At 49.5% G+C, this 20,063-nt stretch overlaps 1 protein-coding gene across 1 annotated transcript; it reads right to left on the bottom strand.

Annotated features, from left to right (window-relative positions):
- Positions 1-2,592: 2,592 nt before the first annotated feature.
- LOC123395564 (protein misato homolog 1) lies at positions 2,593-10,178 on the bottom strand. The gene is made up of 9 exons (XM_045090577.1): positions 9,880-10,178; positions 9,697-9,798; positions 9,570-9,615; positions 9,300-9,378; positions 5,331-5,682; positions 4,933-5,182; positions 3,964-4,206; positions 3,762-3,878; positions 2,593-3,585 (listed from the first exon to the last, which is right to left on the bottom strand). Exons 1-9 carry the CDS (start codon positions 9,949-9,951, stop codon positions 3,137-3,139), a joined length of 1,710 nt encoding a protein of 569 aa, XP_044946512.1. The 5' UTR covers positions 9,952-10,178; the 3' UTR covers positions 2,593-3,136.
- Positions 10,179-20,063: the final 9,885 nt, after the last annotated feature.

A 20,063-nucleotide genomic window follows, 5' to 3' on the forward strand; every position in this document is an offset into this window, starting at 1 on the left:
CAATGAGACATTCAGTCTAGTGGTGAAGCCTGCCACCATTCGAGTTGTTTTGAGCATTGCCACATTGAGCAGCTGGCCCATTCATCAACTCGACGTCAAGAACGCCTTTCTTCATGGAGATCTCAAGGAGACAGTCTATTGTGCCCAACCATAAGGCTTTGTTGATCCCTCACTACCCGACCATGTGTGTCTTCTTCGCAAGTCTCTCTATGGGCTCAAACAAGCCCCTCGCACTTGGTTTCACCGGTTTCAGTCCTTCCTCCTCACCCTCGGGTTCACCGCCTCAAAGAGTGACACATCCCTCTTCATCTTGCGTCGGGGATCCTCCATCGCATACCTCCTTGTTTATGTTGATGACACCATACTTATCGCCAGCCCCTCCCACACACTCCACCACATCATCACCTCTATCAAACATGAGTTTTCCATGACCGGTCTGAGGGATCTTCATCACTTTCTTGGGATCAATATGACACCAAACACTTCAGATATCTTCTTATGTCAACAACAATATGCCCTTGAGGTCCTCGATCGGGCTCATATGTTAAATTGCAAGCCCGTTCCTACTCCCATCGACACATCCGCCAAAATGTCCGCCCAGGATGGTCGGCACTGTCCAACCCCACCCTCTACAGGAGTCTCGCCAGCGCCCTTCAGTACCTCACCTTAACACGTCCAGACATATCTTACGTCGTCCAACAGATTTGTCTGCTCATGCATGAGCCCCGTGAATCCCATATGCAGCTCGTCAAATGTCTCCTCCGCTATGTCAAGGGCACCTCACACTTCGGCCTTCAGTTCTACAAATCATCCTCCCCGCATCTGGTTGCTTACACGGACGCCGATTGGGCCGGCTGTCCGGACACACGACGCTCCACTTTTGGGTTCTGTGTCTTCCTTGGCCAGAACCTGGTCTCCTCGTCTTCTAAGCGCCAAGTCACCGTGAGTCGATCCAGTGTAGAGGCTGAGTAAAGGGGCATCGCGAACTGTGTGCCGAGACTTGCTGGGTGTGACAACTTCTCCATGAGCTCCTTCGACCACCATCCCGAGCCACCATCGTATATTGTGACAATGTCAGCGCAGCTTACCTTGCCAGCAATCCCGTGCAACATCAACGAACATAGCATATCGAGATCGACCTTCATTTTGTTCTGACAGAGTGGCGCTCGGTGACACCCGTGTTCTTCACGTCCCGTCGAGCTTTCAGTTCGCCGATTTGTTCACCAAGGGCTTACCCACACCAGTCTTCACAGAGTTTCGTTCCAGCCTCAACGTCCATCCCAATGACGTTCCGACTGAGGGGGGGGGGGGGGGTTAACATGTAACTCGTGTGTTGTAACTTGCCTTACCTGTACTCCTAGATTGTAGGATCTATAGCGACTCCCTAGACCCGCGTGCCTTCTTCCTCGGGACGTCCACCCCTCTCTCTCGTATATATATGTAACAGATGTACTCCCTCCTTTCCGGTTTATAGGGTTCAAATCTGAAATCTCATCAACCAAGGTGAATTGTGAGTGGATGACACTAGTTTAAACTAGTCAATGAAATATTTCTCACATATGCAATTTTCAAGGTAATAAATGTAGCATCCTTTCTTTTATTGGACTTGCATGATGGATGTAGAAAACGATGCATGCATAGTCACTCATCTCCTTTCTCTAAACTCTATGAATTAAATATGGCGTGAGACTTAAAGCACTTTAACTCACTTAGAAAATGAGCCTAATATAATGGAAATCTGAAAATTTTGAGACGAGCCCTATAAACCGGAAAGGAGGGAGTATGTAAATCCGTGTGAAGGAAATATAGTTCTTCAACTCGACACGTGTGAAAAAGGTGAAGTGAGCACAAAAACAGGAAGTATATTTTGCACAAGCAAAGACGCACGATGAGACAAAACCAAGCTAGAGATTCTTTTGTTCCGGAACAAAAATACAAAGGAGGAGCATAAACTCCTATAGTCCCAGCCTCTCACTTTGCACGGCGTGGAACACGGACGCACTGATTGAACCGCAAGAATCACATGCTCAAGCTCTCCATGACTCCCCCTAGCATCAGTACCATCAGCAGCAACTACAAAAAAATATCACAGCCCCTATCGTTCCTATTCATCATAGTTCACTTTTGAAACGGGCTCATGTTGCTCGTTACTATGGCACACGAGAAACACCCTTTGGTCAGTTCGTTTCATCCACCGGTCCGATTCTTGGTGACGAACGTACTACTTTACACTGGCGATGGATTAAGAAAGAAAACACGGAGCTCGTTTCCCTCCAAGCCTTGCCCGGTTCCCCGTGTCTCATGTCTAACGATGACTCGCTAATCCACTCACTCACTTCACCCCAGGTGCTTTATTTTCTCTTTTCGAGGCTGTCTTGTATGTCTCGCCTCACGCGTTATCAGCACATGACGGCCACGTGAGCCTCGCCACCAATCATCCATTCATTCATGTCAAACCATCCATTCATTCATGCCAAGTGCTAGGTGCCATGTTCTTCTAGTACGCGGACAGATCTACCGGTGTCACGGACAATATTATAACCTCGTGGAAAATGAGACGCGGTGCGGTAGTAAAACAAAAGGCACAACAAGTCAAGAAAACCAAGATGCTAGTAGTAGTACACTGGTACCAGGTTTCACGGGCCGATTGTAATCGTACAGGAGCGTAGCTCGTGCCGCGCCATGCTGAACTCCATGCCCCACAACAGTCAAATTCGCAACACTCGTGTGCCAAAGTCGTCCGAAATTTGATGGCGTGCATGCAAGCATGAAGCATCAGAGATAGAGGCTGCACAGGTCGGTCATGTCATCAGCTTTCCCATCTCTGCAAAATCCCCGCAAGTGCGATGCAGAAGCCGCATTGGCACCCGACCTCAGAGAAACAACGGAAAAGAAAACGGAGATCTGGGCGATCTGGATCCAGGCTCAACATGGGCCAGAATGTCACAACAATCGCATGTGTGGGCATTGCATACGCCCGTGCTGAGATAACACCAACGGCCATGGGCATATACATCACAAAACCCCACCCTCGCACGCCAGATCGCATCTCCGGTTCGATTGCAAAAGCAAAGCAGGTACGTAGCACACGCACGAGAATATTCCACCTCCTCTGCTGCACCGTGTCACAAGAGTTTTAGTCAGAATCCGATGTTAGGCCGTCGTCGGGGCGAAGCGCGCGAACCATCCTGGACAGGTGCTCCCCCATGTCCTCCATCTCCTCCCTTCCGAAGCCCCAGTCGCGGAGTATCTGGGTCCCCAGAGCGCCCCTGGCGACACCAAACTTCTGGAGGCTCAGTGAGCGCCTCTCGATGAAGGGCAGGACCGCGTTGCTCGACCTTAGGCGTGCGGCCATCGGTATCGACTCGACGTCGAGTGAGCCCTTTGTCTGGGTTCCCTCTGCGTGGTTGCCGAGGATCTCGCCGTGCTGGCTGATGTTGCTCCTGAAGATTGACGGGAACGGGAGGGGGATGGGGAGCGGGCAGGGCGACACTGACAGATGGGAGAACTTTGGTTTTGTGGCTCTGGCTTCGTAAGCTGAATACACGGAGCTCTTCACTTGTGATATTGATGCCCGATGCCCACCTGTGTCAACAAATTTACATGAATTAATTGTAATTTCTACACGTAGTAAATGTACAATTCAAGTATCAATGTACTAGTAGCTAATAGTAAGTGACAATAGTCAAAGAAAGAACTCAGGCAGCAATGTAGCATGGACCGCGGTAACAATTAAACGGATTCCAAAGCCTTAGGCAAACCTGCACGCAGAACTCCATGAACCACCAATGATTCAACAGAGTATGGGTCTTCTTCTTCATCACTTATTTCAGGGGTCAGTGAGTGCAGGCTTTTCATGTTCCACAGATCATTTCCATCTGCCAAAAATTAAGAGTATGCAGTTAGCGAGAAAGATTAAGTTGCCACCCATGTCGGACCAAACAGGGAACACACACCGTGTACCTTTCAAAGAAGGGGCAGGCATTGCTACGTCCAGAGCAGTAACCATGTTCTGCCTACCCTGATCAGATATTATGTGCACAAGTTCACGCATATCAATATTACCAGATGAATGTGCTATGTTTGAAGCCGGGCCAGCGTTTTGTAGTCTAAATGGTACAGTTACTGAATGTATCGCTGCTGCAGAAATTGCACTGGAGTGGAATGGTTTTGCGTCTTGTATAGAAAGGAAGGGTGACAGATAACCTGATGAAATGAAATTAAATAAAAATTATTTCCTGTGCTCATGAAATAATTCAATTTGGATAATGTGAAAAATAAATAAGTAGACATATGCTTAGTAATGTATGAGTACTCCCTCCGTTCCTACATATAAGTCTTTTTAGAGGTTTCACTAGTGGACTACATACGGATGTATATAGACATACTTTAGAGTGTAGATTCACTCATTTTGCTCCGTATGTAGTCCCTAGTAGAATCTCTAAAAAGACGTATATTTAGGAACGGAGGAAGTACTCCCTCCGTTCCTAAATATAAGACCTTTTAGGAATTCCACTATGAACTACATACGGATGTATGTAGTCATATTTTAAGATGTAGATTCATTAATTTTGCTCCATATCTAGTCCATAGTGTAATCTCTAAAAGGTCTTATATTTAGGAACGGAGGGAGTACTTTATAGTAGGATGTCATGTGTGCTGAGTTGACACATAAAATATACACAATACTTCTAAAGCCGAGTGAACAAGTTGATATTTCACAGGAAGTGTGATTAAGTGCAATGTTTTCAGCATAGGATCAAAATGCACATGGAATTCTAAGCTACTGGAAAAAGTGGGATGCAATAAAAAAATAGTGGCACGGAATATGTTCCTTCCTGTTTAGCAAATACTCCCATATGAGAATTCACACATCTAATCATACTAGAATAAAGCACAGAAACAGATGCGGCAGTCTGGATGAAAGCATACTTTGACTGAGAGAAGGCAGTCCTATTGGAACCATCAAACTGCAAAATGATGAAAGCTTTGAAAATGAAACAGCATCATGCAAAGATCTTGATATGGTCTCCCTTTGATTCCTGGATGATCCATGGGTAACTGGATCCCTCACACAATAAAGCAATACAGGTGTGTTTGTGTAGTCATCAGCAATGTTTTCCAAATAAGTTGCAGCTATGCTGGAAAACCCTCCCGAATCGTCCACAATAAACTGGATACCCTGTAGTTAATTACGGATTAATGCCAGACCTCAGCAAAATGCATAAGGGGGAAATCAAACAAAATCACACGTTGCGTTAGTAAACATCAACCATAGTATAACTACAAATAGAGTATTCACTGATAGTTTATTGGGAAGAATGTAGGACCTGAATGTGATCACATTCTTCAACAAAGAACCTTAGCTTCTCATTCATCTCCTCCATTAGAGACCATTCTGAAACTACCTCCCTTGCAGTTCCAAAGTTATCAAACTTGTCAAAGTCTGTCCATGACCCATACATTTCATACAAGCTTTGAGGATGATACTGAACCTTCGTATAATCAGTCCAAAAGTTGACATCCTTCTCTAGGCATTCAACTAAGTCCTTATCTTCTACACTTTTCTGAGAGTTGTCCCCACCATTGCTAGTGCTTGGGTTCGGCTCTTGTTCAGTCAAGCTTTGCAGAAACAGGTTCCGCCCATGAGGCTTTGCTACAGATCTTGTTACATTTCCAGACCTACAATAATTAGAATGGACTCATCAAGGTACTTTCTGAGCCTGATAAACTTTTCACAGATGGGTGCTCTCTAACTTGAGTTAATGACCGACAATATTAGCCTGTAATTACCCACTAATAGCATGATTTGTACAAAAGCACAGTTATCAGCAGCTAATACCTACGCTGAATGACACTCTATGAAAAGTGTATGCAGATACTGGTAGAAACTAGGGTTCTACCGGGTCTTGGCCGGAGGTTGTAGGGGAAGGAGGGGATCGGCCGTTGTCGCCGGCGCAGGGGCGCCGTCTCGCACGGATGGGGGCGGCGGCGCGATGGAAGAGGCGGCTAGGGTTAGGGCACCGGCTCCTAGTTGGAGCCGATCAAAATAGATTGATCTTTGCTTAATCTCAAAAGTGTTGATTACATGACTATATAGAAGTTCCCTAGGCTATAATAAACTGGGCTAAGCCCCTAATATTATTAAGATAACTGGGCCAGTTTGGCTAACTGGGCCTCTGGTCATAACATTTCTCCCCGCCTGCGCAAACAGCTCGTCCTCGAGCTGGACATCTAGAAAATGTTGGCGGAACTCCTTGAGCTGCTCCCAAGGTGCCTTCGGAGGGTTGAGCTGGTCCGAAGTATGTCGTGCATCAAGGCCTGGAATGTCGCCGGCGCATTGGAGAGACCGAAAGGCATCACCAAAAACTCGAAGTGATCATGATGGTAGCCAGAACGCAAGTCGGGCGTAGGGACTAAGCATGGCCCTGGCAGCTCTTCCCGGAGCTCCTCCATGACCGGTATAGGAAAATTAACCCTCGTCGTCGTGGCAGTGAGAGCACGGTAATCGAGACAGAAACGCCACGAGCCCTCGGGCTTGTGAACAAGGAGCACCGGTAAAAGGTCACCGTGCCGCTGCAGGAGATGAGCCAACAGGGGCGGCTCGGAGTTTGCTATGGCGATCGACAGCTGAGAGGGAACTGCTGGAGAAGTGCCACCCTCGCCCTTCCACTGCACCATGCGCCCTTGACGCCAGAAAGTCATGGTCAGTGCGTCGAAGTCCCAAGGGATGGGTCCGAGCGTTCGCAAGAAGTCGACGCCGAGGATGAAGTCGTAGTCGCCCAAGTCGATGCCGACGCACGTGATGGCGAAGGACTCATCGCCGATGAGGATGGGAACCAGCTGCGCAATTCCGTGGCAGCGGAGAGGGTCACCATTAGCCACGGTAATTCGGAGTTGCTCGCCGCCCGTCGGCTGGAGGTCCACGCGACGCATAGTAGACGCGGGCAGGAAGTTGTGTGTAGAGCTCGTGTCCAGGAGAGCTAAGAGGCGCTCCCCATTAACCGTCACTGGCAACAACATCGTTGTTTCCACTCGTATGCCGGCAAGGGCATGCAGGGAGACCACGAGAGCGGTGGCTGAAGCCGGGGCTGCCGCCTCGGCAAGCTCAGAGGGAACTGTATCCTCCGCGACATAGTCGTCTGCCTCCAAGTAGAAGAGGCGCGGGCAGATGTGGCCTGGCACGTAGGGCTCATCGCAGTTGAAACATAACCCCTGGCGACGATGCTCGTTTTGTTCGGCCGGGGTTAGCCGACGGAACGGTCGAGTTGCTGTTGTGGCGGGCGTCCCTGTCGCCGGCTGGGTGCAAACATAGCTGGCTGAGGGGGTGGGCGAGGTGCCTGACCCGGGAACGCCAGCTGCATAGCCACCGCCCGCTGCTCGAACGTGCGGGCATAGTATATGGTCGTCTGGATGTCCTGTGGTCCGTGCATCTCGACGTCCACGCGGATGTGGTCGGGGAGGCCCCCGACGAAGAGCTCGGCCCGCTGGCGAGTCGTCACGCCAGGCGCGTAACACGCCAGGGCCTGGAAGCGGTCGACGAAGTCCTGCACCGTGAAGGTGAAGGGTAGGCGGCCAAGCTCCGCCAACCGGCTTCCTTGGATCGGAGGCTCGAATCGTAGGAGGCAGAGCTCGCGGAAACGCTCCCATGGAGGCATGCCGCCCTCGTCCTGCTCGAGAGCGTAATACCACGTCTGTGCGGCGCCTCGGAGGTGATATGAAGCGAGTCAGGTGCGATCCGACACTGGCGTCCGTTGCCCCCGAAAAAACTGGTCACATTGGTTGAGCCAGCTCAGGGGGTCCTCAGTGCCGTCATAGGTGGCGAAGTCCAGTTTGGCGAAGCGCGGCGGCGTGTGGGTAGGGCCGCCCTGGCAGTACGGCTCGTCGGCGCGGAGTAGTGCAGGAGTCGGCGCCGGGTACCCATCAGGGTTGGCGAAGCTGGAGGGCACGCCGTACTGCGGGGGTGGCGCCAGTGGCGACTGGATGTGCGGTGGCGCCGAGGCCGTTGTGTACACCGGCTGTGACGACCCGGTCACCCAGGCCGGTAGAGGCGACGGCGAGGGGGAAACCGGAGCTGGTAGATCAGCACCCCCGGCGTAGAGGTAGGGCCTGACCCGGAGGTGGTTTGTGGCTGCGGCGGCAGCTGCAGGGTCGGCTGCAGCGGCCCGGCCGAGGGTGGCGGAGGCAGCTGCAGTGTTAGCTGCAGCGGCCAGGCGAGCGCGGCGGTTGCCGCCAGCTGTGGCGGCTGCCAGGGCAGCCACGACGTCCCGACGCGGTCTGGTGGTGGCGCGACCGACCGCGGCTCGTACGGGGCGGCCAGGTAGAGCCGAATACCCTGAACGGTGGTGGCCAAGTCGCGGATCGCGCCGGTCAATTCCTCCGGGGTGAGGACAGCAGGAAGCGGCGTGGCAGAAGAGGCCGACGCGGGCAGTTGTGGGGCGCCGGCCATGGTGGTCATCGGGGTGGTGGTGGTGGACGGCAACATGAGGGTTGAGGTGGGCGGCGGCGAAGACATGATCGCACCGAAGCTATCTGATACCAAACTGGTAGAAACTAGGGTTCTACCGGGTCTTGGCCGGAGGTTGTAGGGGAAGGAGGGGATCGGCCGTGGTCGCCGGCGCAGGGGCGCCGTCTCGCACAGATGGGGGTGGTGGCGCGATGGAAGAGGCGGCTAGGGTTAGGGCACCGGCTCCTAGTTGGAGCCGATCAAAATAGATTGATCTTTGCTTAATCTCAAAAATGTTGATTACATGACTATATATAAGTTCCCTAGGCTATAATAAACTGGGCTAAGCCCCTAATATTATTAAGATAACTGGGCCAGTTTGGCTAAGTGGGCCTCTGGTCATAACAGATACCATGCAGAAATTGTGAGAGCAGTTGGATAAGTGCATGCATCATCAGAATCTCTAAAATAACCATATTATGAGGGTAAGAGGCTAAGAGCAATTCAGTGCTCCTACAGGTTGCAAAAAAAAGGAATAGTATCAAGCAAACATATATACAGTGAAGGTTATATCCTGACATAGTGATATGTTCTTGCTTTGGCAATTTAAATATGCTCCCTCAGTTTGTTAGAGTACGACAAGTCATGGATAGCCAAAGTTACTTTCTGTTAGTCTGAATCTAGTGAATTTCTGGCCCAGTTGCACAAGCAATCCAAAACAACATTGACAAAACCCTCCTGTTTCCCTTTAGCTTGCATAAAAGACCACAACGACAACCAACTATGCATGAGGGGCATAGTTGGCAAACGAGGCATGGAGACAAATTCAGGAGAAGTTCAGAGTGTCACTTGCCATGTAGTGACATTGAGCTGGTCCGAGGCAGCGCTACTCAGACCTGGAGCGCCGGAAGAACTTAAAGAACCAAGAGACCCTGCAAACGGTATAATTATATGATGTAATGTACACAACCACTGACAAAATAACAGGCAATTTACACATTCACACAAAGGCATCCTGATACCGACACATGTAAAGAGAGTATTAAGCTTGTCGCACATTGCTATATTTAGAGTGAATCCAGCACAACAGCACATACAAAAATTAAGAACGGAAGTAAATTACCTCGAGAACCAATGGATACCAAACGGGGGCAGTAGGTGGAGACGCCCTGACGAAATTAAGCAGTGTGACTAAGACGAACCGATGGAAATGATGCATGGTTTAAGATAAGCTCTTGGCCTGGCTCTACCTGGAGCGTCTCGCCGGTGCGGTACAGGACGTCCATGTCGAGCGGCGCGGTCCTGAAGGCGGCGTCTGCGGCGGGGTCGTCGGCGAGCCCGAGGAGCTCATCCTGAAGAGCAGGCAAAGAGACGGGGATTGAGTGCTTGTCGTCCCGAAGAGGGTAGGGTTTAGGGTGTCGCGGAGGCAGTACCTGGAAGTTCCAGAAGTGGGAGCCGACGAAGTTGGCGAAGCCGCCGACCTGCACCGTCACCACCTCCCTCATCTCTCCCGGTGCCTCACGGGGACTGCGTGGCGGCCGTGGCCGAGCAACCAGTTTCTGTCGCCGCCGCCGGAGAGGAAGGAGATGAAGAAGCGGCTCGCTCGCGCTGTAACGATTTTAGGTAGTGGGCTGGTTGGCGGCGGCGGCGGCGGCGGCGGCGGCGGTGGGCTCGTCGGCGGGGTGAGGCGGCGGAAGGGGGTTTGGGGGGCGTGGACTGCTCGACGGGGAGCTCCACACGGTTCAGTCTGGTGCCGGGCTGAACATGGGCCCAGGGCTAGAACGTGGGCCTCTAGTACGCCATCAGCCTATCTGCTAAGGTCGAAACCATTCGGATTATATAATTCAAATTTTATAATTTATTATGTCTTTAAACAGGACATATTATATTGTAGAGTATGAAAACTGAATGAATAAATTATTAAAAACTCACAATCTACTCTAATCCAGCTAAAATTAGATTATCTCTCCCTAATAATAAAGCAATTAGGGTTTCTGGTCGTCCGTCATGGCTTTTTTGTGAAAAAGTCCCTCCGTTTTCGAGCATTCAAACCGTAGTCCCTGATTAAGTGGATATGTGGAAAAACGTTTTAGATTTGCAAGAAAGCCCCTACATCTGTAAAATTTTCAGTCGAAATCCTTTGTTTGATCTTATCCTCTTCCAGCCGCGTTGGAGCAGGAGAAGGTGAGTGGTAGATCGCGTCCGCCCCTCCCCGCAGATCCGGCGGCGACGGCGAAGGATGAGAAGGCGGTCGTCGTGCACGCGCGGGAGGATGGAAGACACCTTGCCGGGGCGCGTGCTCGGGTGAGGGGTGACGTGCTTGTCGGCGGCGGAGACGGCTACGGCCGTGCTGGAGGATGAGAAGGCGGTCGCTGTCTCGCACGGGAGGATGGAGGACGCCTCGTCAGGGCGCGTGCTCGGGTGATGAAGACTGCTGCGTTGATTGCTTTGGCGACTGCTTGTCCGCGCCTGTACCATGTGCTTGTGCAAGAGACACCGGGGATGAATATGCATACACACCGGGGAGGAGGAGGAGGGGGAGGGGAGGGAGGGAGGAGGAGGCCATTCTCGCATCAGCGAGGGGAGGAGGAGGAGGGGGAGGGGAGGGAGGGAGGAGGAGGAGGGGGCAACCCGTTGCCGGGCAACCCGGACAACCTCACCGCCGCCGCGCTCGAGGAGGCCGCGGGAAGCACGCAGAGCCACGTCGTTGTCGGCCGCCACGGGATTCGGATCCGCCCCTGGCCGCACCCCGACCCCGTCGAGGTCATGCGGGCGCACCGGATCGTGGAGCGCGTGCAAGAGGAGCAGCACTGCTGGTACGGTGTCAGGAAGCCGCGCCAGGTGCTCGTCGTCACCCCGATCGACTCGCGCGCCTTCTAGGCGCTCCACCTCACCAGCCTCCTCCACTCGCTCTGCAACGTGCCGTACCCGCTCACCTGGATCGTCCTCGAGGCCGCCCGCGTCACCAACGCCACCGCGGCCCTCCTCGCGGGCTCCCCTGTGCGTGTGCGAGATGGGCCAAGCCGGCACACACGGCAAAGGGCGACCGAGGTTGCGGCTCTGACGCGGGAGCCGTGGAGCTGGAGGCGGAGCTGCGGCAGCTCGTAATGGACGGCCGCGTCAACAACGTCAGCCATGACGAGTTCCATCGTATTCATTGCTACCTCAGGTTTGTTGCTTGCTTGCCATTGGGTCTAATCGGCTCCGATTTGGTTGCTTGGTTCGAGGGTTCCACTCTGTGTGCACCGTCTGACATTTGTTTGGATTTTGGATCTGCAACATTAGGAGGATGGTCTGGATTAGTTCCGTTTCTTGGAGTATGACAAGCTGATGGTGATCCTCACACTGACAAAATAACGAAACATTTAATGAATGTGGTTTTCAAAGATAAGTTCGCCTACTCTGTTTGTGTCTTAAAAAAAGACCACCCTGTTTCACAAATTGTTTTGTAACCTGTGAATGTGGTTTAGGATATCTATTTACCTGGTATAAGTGTGAAAATTGGAGTGTAGCTGCCATTATACTCCAAGTTAGTCTACTGAAATCTGACCATGGATAGACATGGCTTTTATCTTGAGCTGCTTCAGCATACTACTATGATCAAGGTGGAAAATCCAGTGCTTATTGATCAAACAAGACGACCTATAATAAGTGTGCACCTTGAGAGTTCCATAATGTAAGAACTGGGATTCAGTTTTGATGAACTGTTGTTTTGATGAACTTGAGCACAAGTATTATACATTACTACATTGTTGAGTTTTTCTACTGCAACTAGGTTTGTTCAAGAAATCCCTGCAAAAAAAACGCTTCTGTGAGAGAAAATAGATTACATGCTCCTGATGCACATTTATATAATATGCTTTCTTAGTTCCTAGATTCTTGTGGATGCTTTGTTGGGAAAACAGAGTGTATTGCTTTTACCATATATGCATGTCTAATGTTGGCACAGATAAGTAACTCAAATTTACAAGTACTCCCTCCGGTCCTTTTTACTCCGCATATTAGATTTCGGTCAAGTCAAACTTCATAAAGTTTGACCAAATTTATATTAAAAAATATCAATATCTACAATACCAAATATATACATTATGAAACTACATTTCGTAAAGAATCTAACAATATTATTTGGCATGGTGAATGTTCATAATTTTTTCTATAAGTTTGGTCAAAGTAGAGATACTTTGACTTCGGACAAAACTTATATGCAGACTAAAAAGGGCCGGAGGGAGTACTTCTCGGCGGACTGAAGTTTGTATTTACCGTTAAAAAGATTTTCTTAGTTTATAACTACATTGACATATTTTACACGGATCTTCATCCAGTGATGAAGATGGACCGTGAACAGAAAATGATTTAGTCAAAGCATCTGAAACTGAGCTACATAATTTTGACTTGTGACATCGAGGAAGGAGATTATTATGTGTATGTAAAAGATGAAGTCTGCTATGTGAATGGCGATGAAGGGTCTGATTATGAATTTGATGAAAGTGACTTGAATCAGCAGCTGGATGATAAATTTGACAATTTAGATTGGGGATACTCTGACAGCAAGGTGCGACGTTGCTTCCCCTTAATGGCAGGGCGGTAGTGGCAACCCTGCTATCTCCATTGGTTATGCTCCTCCATGTGGCAAGCGTGATGGCCTCGTGGTGATTCTTTTTATCTCATAACCGCTGCACCCAAAATTTCTGCTTCTGGATTGTTCCGTCGTTTTCTCGGTTGACTGGATTTTCTATGTTGTCAAGCGTCATTCTTTGTGTGCATATGTCTTTGATTCTTAGGTATGCTCGTAGTCCCACTGTGTCTTCCACTCGCTGTTTCAGTTACAACTGATTTTTGTCATTTCTTGGTCTTGGTAGTTGACACCAGGGTACTGGCCCTTAATTTTGAGAGGACTAAGGAATTGCCTTATTAATTGTTAACATGGAACTTTTTAGCAAAATAATCGATGGTTTGACTTCTTTGACAAAATTTTGGTTCAGCAACAGATTTCAAAAGAACAAAACGATCCTTTGAAGTTCACGCTTTGACCAACGTTTGGAGATGGCAAAAGCAAGAAACCTTCCAGAAATTCGTTGTTGAAGTAAGTAGCAAATGTGCAATCTAATCTGTACATTTAATTTCTTACCATTGTTGTGTGTAATAGGGCTTTAGACTGTAGCACTTGTTGGTCCTGTTATTCCACGACAAAGACTCATCTATTTGATACACTTTGATTTTATTAGGTAAGCTAGGACTTGGAAGTAGTCGACTAAGAATGCATAAGCCATTATTCATAGAAATTTGGATATTTGGATTTCTATGATTTATGCATTATATTCTGTGGGAACAAAAACTACAATTCTTCCCATGAATCCGTTAATATGGTTTTTTGTTTATTGCAACTAACATTTTCAACTATAGTAATAGACGAGAACATGAGTGCATGTTTGTCTGGCAGATAATTAACCTCACTTCCTTACATCCTCCAAATTCAAAAACAAAACGTGGATGTGATAATAGTGGTGGCAGAAACATTCTTAACTTATATATCCTATCTCATGAGCCATGCATATTTGAGATTTTATTTTCCTTTTAGTATCTTAGTAGTGTAGTCATTACGTACAAAGATTAACATATGTAGTTTACTATGATTGAACTGCACCCCTGTTTTAATTTGTCTTTGTTGAATGTTACATATAGCTTGTCTTTGTTGAAGGTTACATATGTAGTAACTCCTACTAAGCTAAATCAGACACGAGAGAACTTTGTGGTGACATAAACACTATCTAAGGAAGGTACGATGCAAGCTCACATGTTTTTTTTGATTTTATTTGTAGCTACCTCTTGGTTATTAACTTATGACGCAAATGCTTACTTTGCTACTAAGTTAGCCGTGTTGCTGACCATTCCATTAACATCGACACTGGCATGGTGGCCCTCGAGGAAGGCACGGGCGTGTCAGACCAGTTGCAGAAGCATTGGACCAACGCTGACATGGGGCTTGCGGCGTCCAGTGGATTTGATGCACAAGCTGTTCCTGGATCCCAAGGCCATCATGGACGGCCAGGGCAAAGATGCACATAAGAAGGTATGACTCACATCTCTTTGTAGGTTGTATCATTTTGTTGTGTTGATGTGGTGATGTTATGGGGGCGTCCCATTTTCTGAATTTGGATCGTGGTGCAGGTCTTGGCAGCACCCAATATATGGCAGGCTGAACGGCGTGTTGGCATCTCCAAATCCTCAGGCGGTTGCCGCAGGGCAGTGGGCAACTTAGGCACATCTATTACTTTGTAACCTATCGTGTTTTTACAGATATGTAATGCTACTACAATTGCTAATATAATGGAGGCAACGCTTATTTTGCCAGTTCTAACAAAATTGCTAGTTAATCGAGTATAATGTCCTACTAGAATGTTTAAAAAATGAACTATAGTTATTCTAGCAGAATCAATACGTTTTTTTTGCACGCATGTGACCTATATACTTATGGTATGAATATCTCATTTATCATAAGGATAATTTTGGTCTTGTACTACTACTGGAGTGATCAAAATACCTGCTCTTCATGCTTAAGTATTACTCATGCTTAATTTTCTTGTTATTCCTGAAAGTCATTGTTCTTCACGCATAACTATTATATTATTGTTGTTATAGGATATCCTAATCAGGAGCAAATCAAATTAGTGACTACTATGCCATTTCCATTTTGTTAGTTGCAATCTCCTATCCTGTGAAGGAACTTGTAATGGATTTGTTAAAGAACGCTTTTGTCAAGAAGCAACAACATGCTCGTGTCAGTTTTTTTACTGTACTCCATTGCCATGTTATGTCCATTTCCGCGCGGTAGGGGACGGATCCATATCCGGGGATGGCGTGCAGGTGATCTATGAGGCGCGGGAGGAGGTCCGGTGGCGGGGCTTGAACTCCAAGTTCATGGCCGCGGCGTTCCTCACTGGATCCAGGAGCGGTCGTGGGTGACGTTGTGGAGGAGGCGGTGGCGGTGGCAAACTCGCACCGGACGGCGGCCCGAACGACGCAGCGCGACCAGGCGGAGGAGCTTGCGCCGGTGGGGAGGCAGAGGCGGACGGCGGCCACGGACTCGGGAGTGGTCGCGGGCGCCGCGTAGGAGGCGGTGGCGATACAAAAGGACCAGCCAACCCGCTTGACCTTAGCTACATGGATCGATGCATCGAGCTACTTCTCCATGTCGATCTGCATGTCACGCGCAGAAACCGTGCGTTCAAGCACTGCTGGGGGTTACTTCAGGAAAACGTCGGTGAGCACGGTCTTGGACTGCAGCGATGCCTTGAGGATCTCCAGACCCTGCAAATTTTAGAGGAAATGCAACGCGACGGTTGATTTTGATCGATGTTGATGGTTAACAAAGGCAGGTGGAATGAAAGAGAGAGCTGGTGATGGGATTCGTAATCACCTGGTCATAACCAAGCTGCACGGTCTTCTCCTGGAGCGCGGCGAGGTCCCTGACGGCGAGTGTGTTGAGCAGGGTGATGCTGGAGATGGAGGACATGGGCGTCACGGTGAGGTCGTCCATCACCGTGTATGTCACGATGCCCTGCACGAACCCCTTCCCGCTCTCGCCGGCCGTCGGATCCGGCCGACGGCACGACCGTGAAGGGCGTGGTCATCTGGTTGCTACATGATGAATAGTGGGTGCCACAACTGTCTGTCATGTAAGTCCGGCAGTTGCTGCTCCTACCGCTAGGGGCACCAAATAAGCTACCGCCATTGTAGTAGTTGCACTGCATGCTGCATCTGTAGAACGTCTTCGCTATGGGGATGGTGGCGCCGGGAAGCCCAGGAGGGAGCTCTTGCTGCTGGCCGTCGGCGAGAGGACAGAGGGGTGGAGCAGCGCGTCCTTGGAGGCGCCGGGCTGGACGTAGGTGCCGTCGAGCCTCTCCACGCTGCCGTAGAGGCTGCCGACGCAGCCGACCATGGCGTCGTTCCCGAGCAGCTTGACGGCGGTGCCGACGGGCAGCGCGAGGAGGGAGAAGAGGAAGTCCACCACGACCTTGCTCGCCTCCGCGAACAGCACGCGCCGGGCCTTGGTTTCGATGAGGAGCTTCATGCTCAGCGCCGTGGTGGTTGCGGCGGCCGCCATCTCGGAGGTCGGCGGGCGGCGGCGGCTCGCTCTTCCCTCAGTCACTTGTGTTGTGTGGTGGGCCGGCGGCGAGGACGGAGGAGAAATGAATGTGCTCGAGTGCTTGACACCGAGCGAGCTGTTGAGTATTTGAGGCGCCGGCTCGCGGATTGGATTGAGGTGACGGACGGTACGGGCAGGGCGACGGAGAGAGAGAAGGTGCAGGGGCATGGCGTGTGCGGAGAGCAAAATGATATGTGTTGGCAGGTGAGTGTGACCGCCGTGACAAAACAACGAGCGATTGGCCGACCAGATATCTGAGCGCACGGCAGTCGATTCTAGTAAAATACTTAATTTTAATAACATCTCCCCTCCTTTACCCTTGCAGGATATGGTTTTGAAGGTTTGCTTAACACCCTCCCCTTCTTTACTTTTTTGTAGCGGGCATTTGTACTAGTAGATTGCTAATGACGTATTATTCTTGTAAAGTTGAAGATAATTACATTTTTATCATCGTCATCCTCTTCTTTAAAAAAAACAGAGGACATATAGATCATTATGCAATGTAAAACCTGGATTACAGTTTATATAATCTGACTTCAAATATGCTCACCTAGATTATATTATCTCCGTCGTTCCGCCGCCACAACGCTTCCGAGATCGGGAGCGTCAGGCGACTTCTTCCCGACACCCTGCCGGAGGGAGGATTGACCTCCGGGAGCTTCTCCACCGCCATGGATGCTTCCCGGACCTGCCGTGAGTAGTCCTCCTTGGACCATGGGTCCATGACCAGTAGCTATGTGATGTCTTATCTCCAATCTTGTGCTTCAATGGTTAGTCATTGTGAGCTGCCCTACATGATCAAGGCATCTATGTAATTCTCTTGCTATTGCTATGCTCCGTTTGTTGAGATCCGATGAATTATGAGATTATGTTCAGATTGTTATGAGTTATATATTTGATTATCCTTTTATATTATGTTCCTTAGTGATTCATGCATGCTCTCCGTTGCTATTTATTGCTTTGGCCGAGTAGTAGATTGTAACTCCAAGAGGGAGCGTTATGCATGATTGTGGGTTCATGCCCCTCGATGTATAGCTTGAGTGACAGAAACATGAGACTAGGGGATGTGCTCTTGCCACCAGGGAGAAAACAACGGTGCTTGTGGCCACGGTTGCAAGGATTGTTTACCTTAGCATAGTTCGTTAATGCAGTTCTTCGTTGCTTTCAATTTACACTTTCAGTGGGGCTCGCAACTTAATACAGGCGAGATGTTCTGGATAGATATCTTAAGGTGGATGATTAGTAAGTAGATGCTGATAAATAAACGGTCTACTTGTCTTGGCGTACTGCCCATTACTATTGAACCTCTAAATATCAAGTAGCATAATTAGCATTGCGGTGCGTTCATAATTCTGTCAATTGCCCAACTGTAGTTTGTTTACCCAAGCATAGTTGTTTATCGTCTTTTGGGAGAGAGACATCACTAGTGAACATCATGTGACTCCGGTCCATATCACCATCATTATTTACACCTCCATCATTTATCGCTTTCATTTACTTTTCCATTGCAATTACTGTTACTTTTCCCGCTTGTGTTTTGATCCTTTGCAAACTACAAGGCTGGAGAGATTGACAACCTCTTTGTAGTCGGTGGGAGCAAAGTTATTTGTGGGTGTGCAGGTCCACGTCTTCTGCTAGCGCTAGGGTGGAAGACACCTACTTGTTGATCCTAGGAGTCCTCCTGGTTCGATAAACCTTACAGTCTCCGAGTAAGGGAAAACTTGCTGCTGACTACATCTCAACCTTCCATTTGGGGTAACCAACAAGGTGCGAGAAGTATATACATCGTCTCGGCATCAAGCAAAGTTTTCTCGCGCCATTGCCGGCGACTCCAGTCTTCAAGACAGGGAAGTTGCACGATATCCTTTACCTTTGCTTTTTAGTCTTGTTAGTTTGCTTTCTAGTTTTTGCCTTAGAGTCTTACACCAAAAAACCACAAAAAAATTAGTTAATTTGCTTTTAGTTGTCAAGCATGTTAGAATTTGGTGCTTTGAGGGAATCTGAGGTCCTAGATTTCCATCAAAGGATTGGAGAAGATGTGAAGAAAGCTTGGGATAGAATTTCTGAAGCACATAAAAGAATTATGCCTTGGATCCCTATCAAAATTGTGCTAAGAAATTTTTATCATGGTATTTTTAGGTGGTGTCAACACTCTCTTGATATTAAAGCTGAAAGAAAAAAATTTAGAGTGTGATGAGGCTAGAGCTCTTGATATTATACATGGTCTACCCAATTACTTTGTTTATGATCATGGATTTGACACTTGATGGGGTTATAGTCCCAGGGTAGGGTCATAGGCCTGCCCTATAGGTCCTACCCAAGGACTACCCTTCATAGAGGACAAGGCCCTTAGACAGTTCCGACTGAACTAAGGACTCCTCCATCATCCAGTCGGCGACGAGCACTCGGAGCATATTTAACGTACCGACTGGAATCCACTGTGTACATCATAACCTCCCAGGAGGGCAACGGTCATACGTTTTCATACACCATTATTAGCATTTAAGGCTTACGTTACCTGTAACGTAGGCATTTATTCGCCACTATTCCACCCTTGTCCACCGGGCCATTATGAAGGGCAGCGCACTCTATATAAGCCGCCCTTCCCCACTGGTGCAAGGGTTGGCACTTGCTGTAATCCTATAATCCACTCGACACTAAGCTCCCAAGAGCACTGAGACGTAGGGCTTTTACCTCCACCGTAGAGGGGCCTGAACTCATACATCCTCGCCGTAGCTAAGGCTCTGCCCATCCTTTCGTACCCCATACATCTACTGTCAGACTTATACCCACGACAGTTGGCGCCCACCGTGGGGCAGGCGTCTAAGCGACTTCCGGCGAGTTTGCGATTTCATACTTTCGCCATGTCGTCCGGTGGAGATCTGTGCATGGGTCGTCAGATCCTTTTCGGTGCCCTCTCCTTCATCGCCGATGATTCGGCATGGCTTCGGGATGCGCCCCTCGTCGTCGAGGCGCTTCCCAGTCGCGGGGCTACGCACTTCCGTGCCAGTTCCCGCGATGTTCTTCTTCTCCAGCCATCGACCCCGGTGTCGATCTTCGCCCCCGTCACGCGCCGCAACAAGCGATCCCGTCGTCCGCGGCTCCAGAGTTGGGTGCGACACGCCCAGGCGTGACAGAGCGCATCCTCTCAAGTGGCGGTGCTCGAATCGGTTGTGGTCCCGCCGCCATCCCAGTGCTTGGACTCAGTTCCGACTGAGCTATCTTCCGAGTACCCGGGTCGCGGGCCTACAACCGAAGTTCTCATGGCCGATTCCCATGAAAGTCCCCTCCGGACTGGTCGAAACGAGCATGAGGTCGGAGAATCATCCGGCGCTCGTCGTCAACATCATCGTTCTGCCAGTCGACGCACTCGCCAGAGCAACGTCAAGGTGTTCCGCACACCCATCCTCAACCTGGCTGCGGCTGCCAGGATAGCCGATTCTCTCCAGCCGACTGATTCGGAGGCTGGTA

Source organism: Hordeum vulgare, chromosome 5H (genome assembly GCF_904849725.1).
Source record: "Hordeum vulgare subsp. vulgare chromosome 5H, MorexV3_pseudomolecules_assembly, whole genome shotgun sequence".
NCBI lineage: Eukaryota > Viridiplantae > Streptophyta > Magnoliopsida > Poales > Poaceae > Hordeum > Hordeum vulgare.

Bases quoted from the DNA above. Each gene is read 5' to 3' on its own strand.
- LOC123395564 (XM_045090577.1), bottom strand. From the start codon at position 9,951: ATGAGGGAGGTGGTGACGGTGCAGGTCGGCGGCTTCGCCAACTTCGTC. The intron at 5,183-5,330 runs GTCCTACATTCT...AATTAACTACAG, and splicing joins AAGAATGTGATCACATTCAG to GGTATCCAGTTTATTGTGGA. The intron at 3,586-3,761 runs GTTTGCCTAAGG...TTGTTGACACAG, and splicing joins TCATGGAGTTCTGCGTGCAG to GTGGGCATCGGGCATCAATA.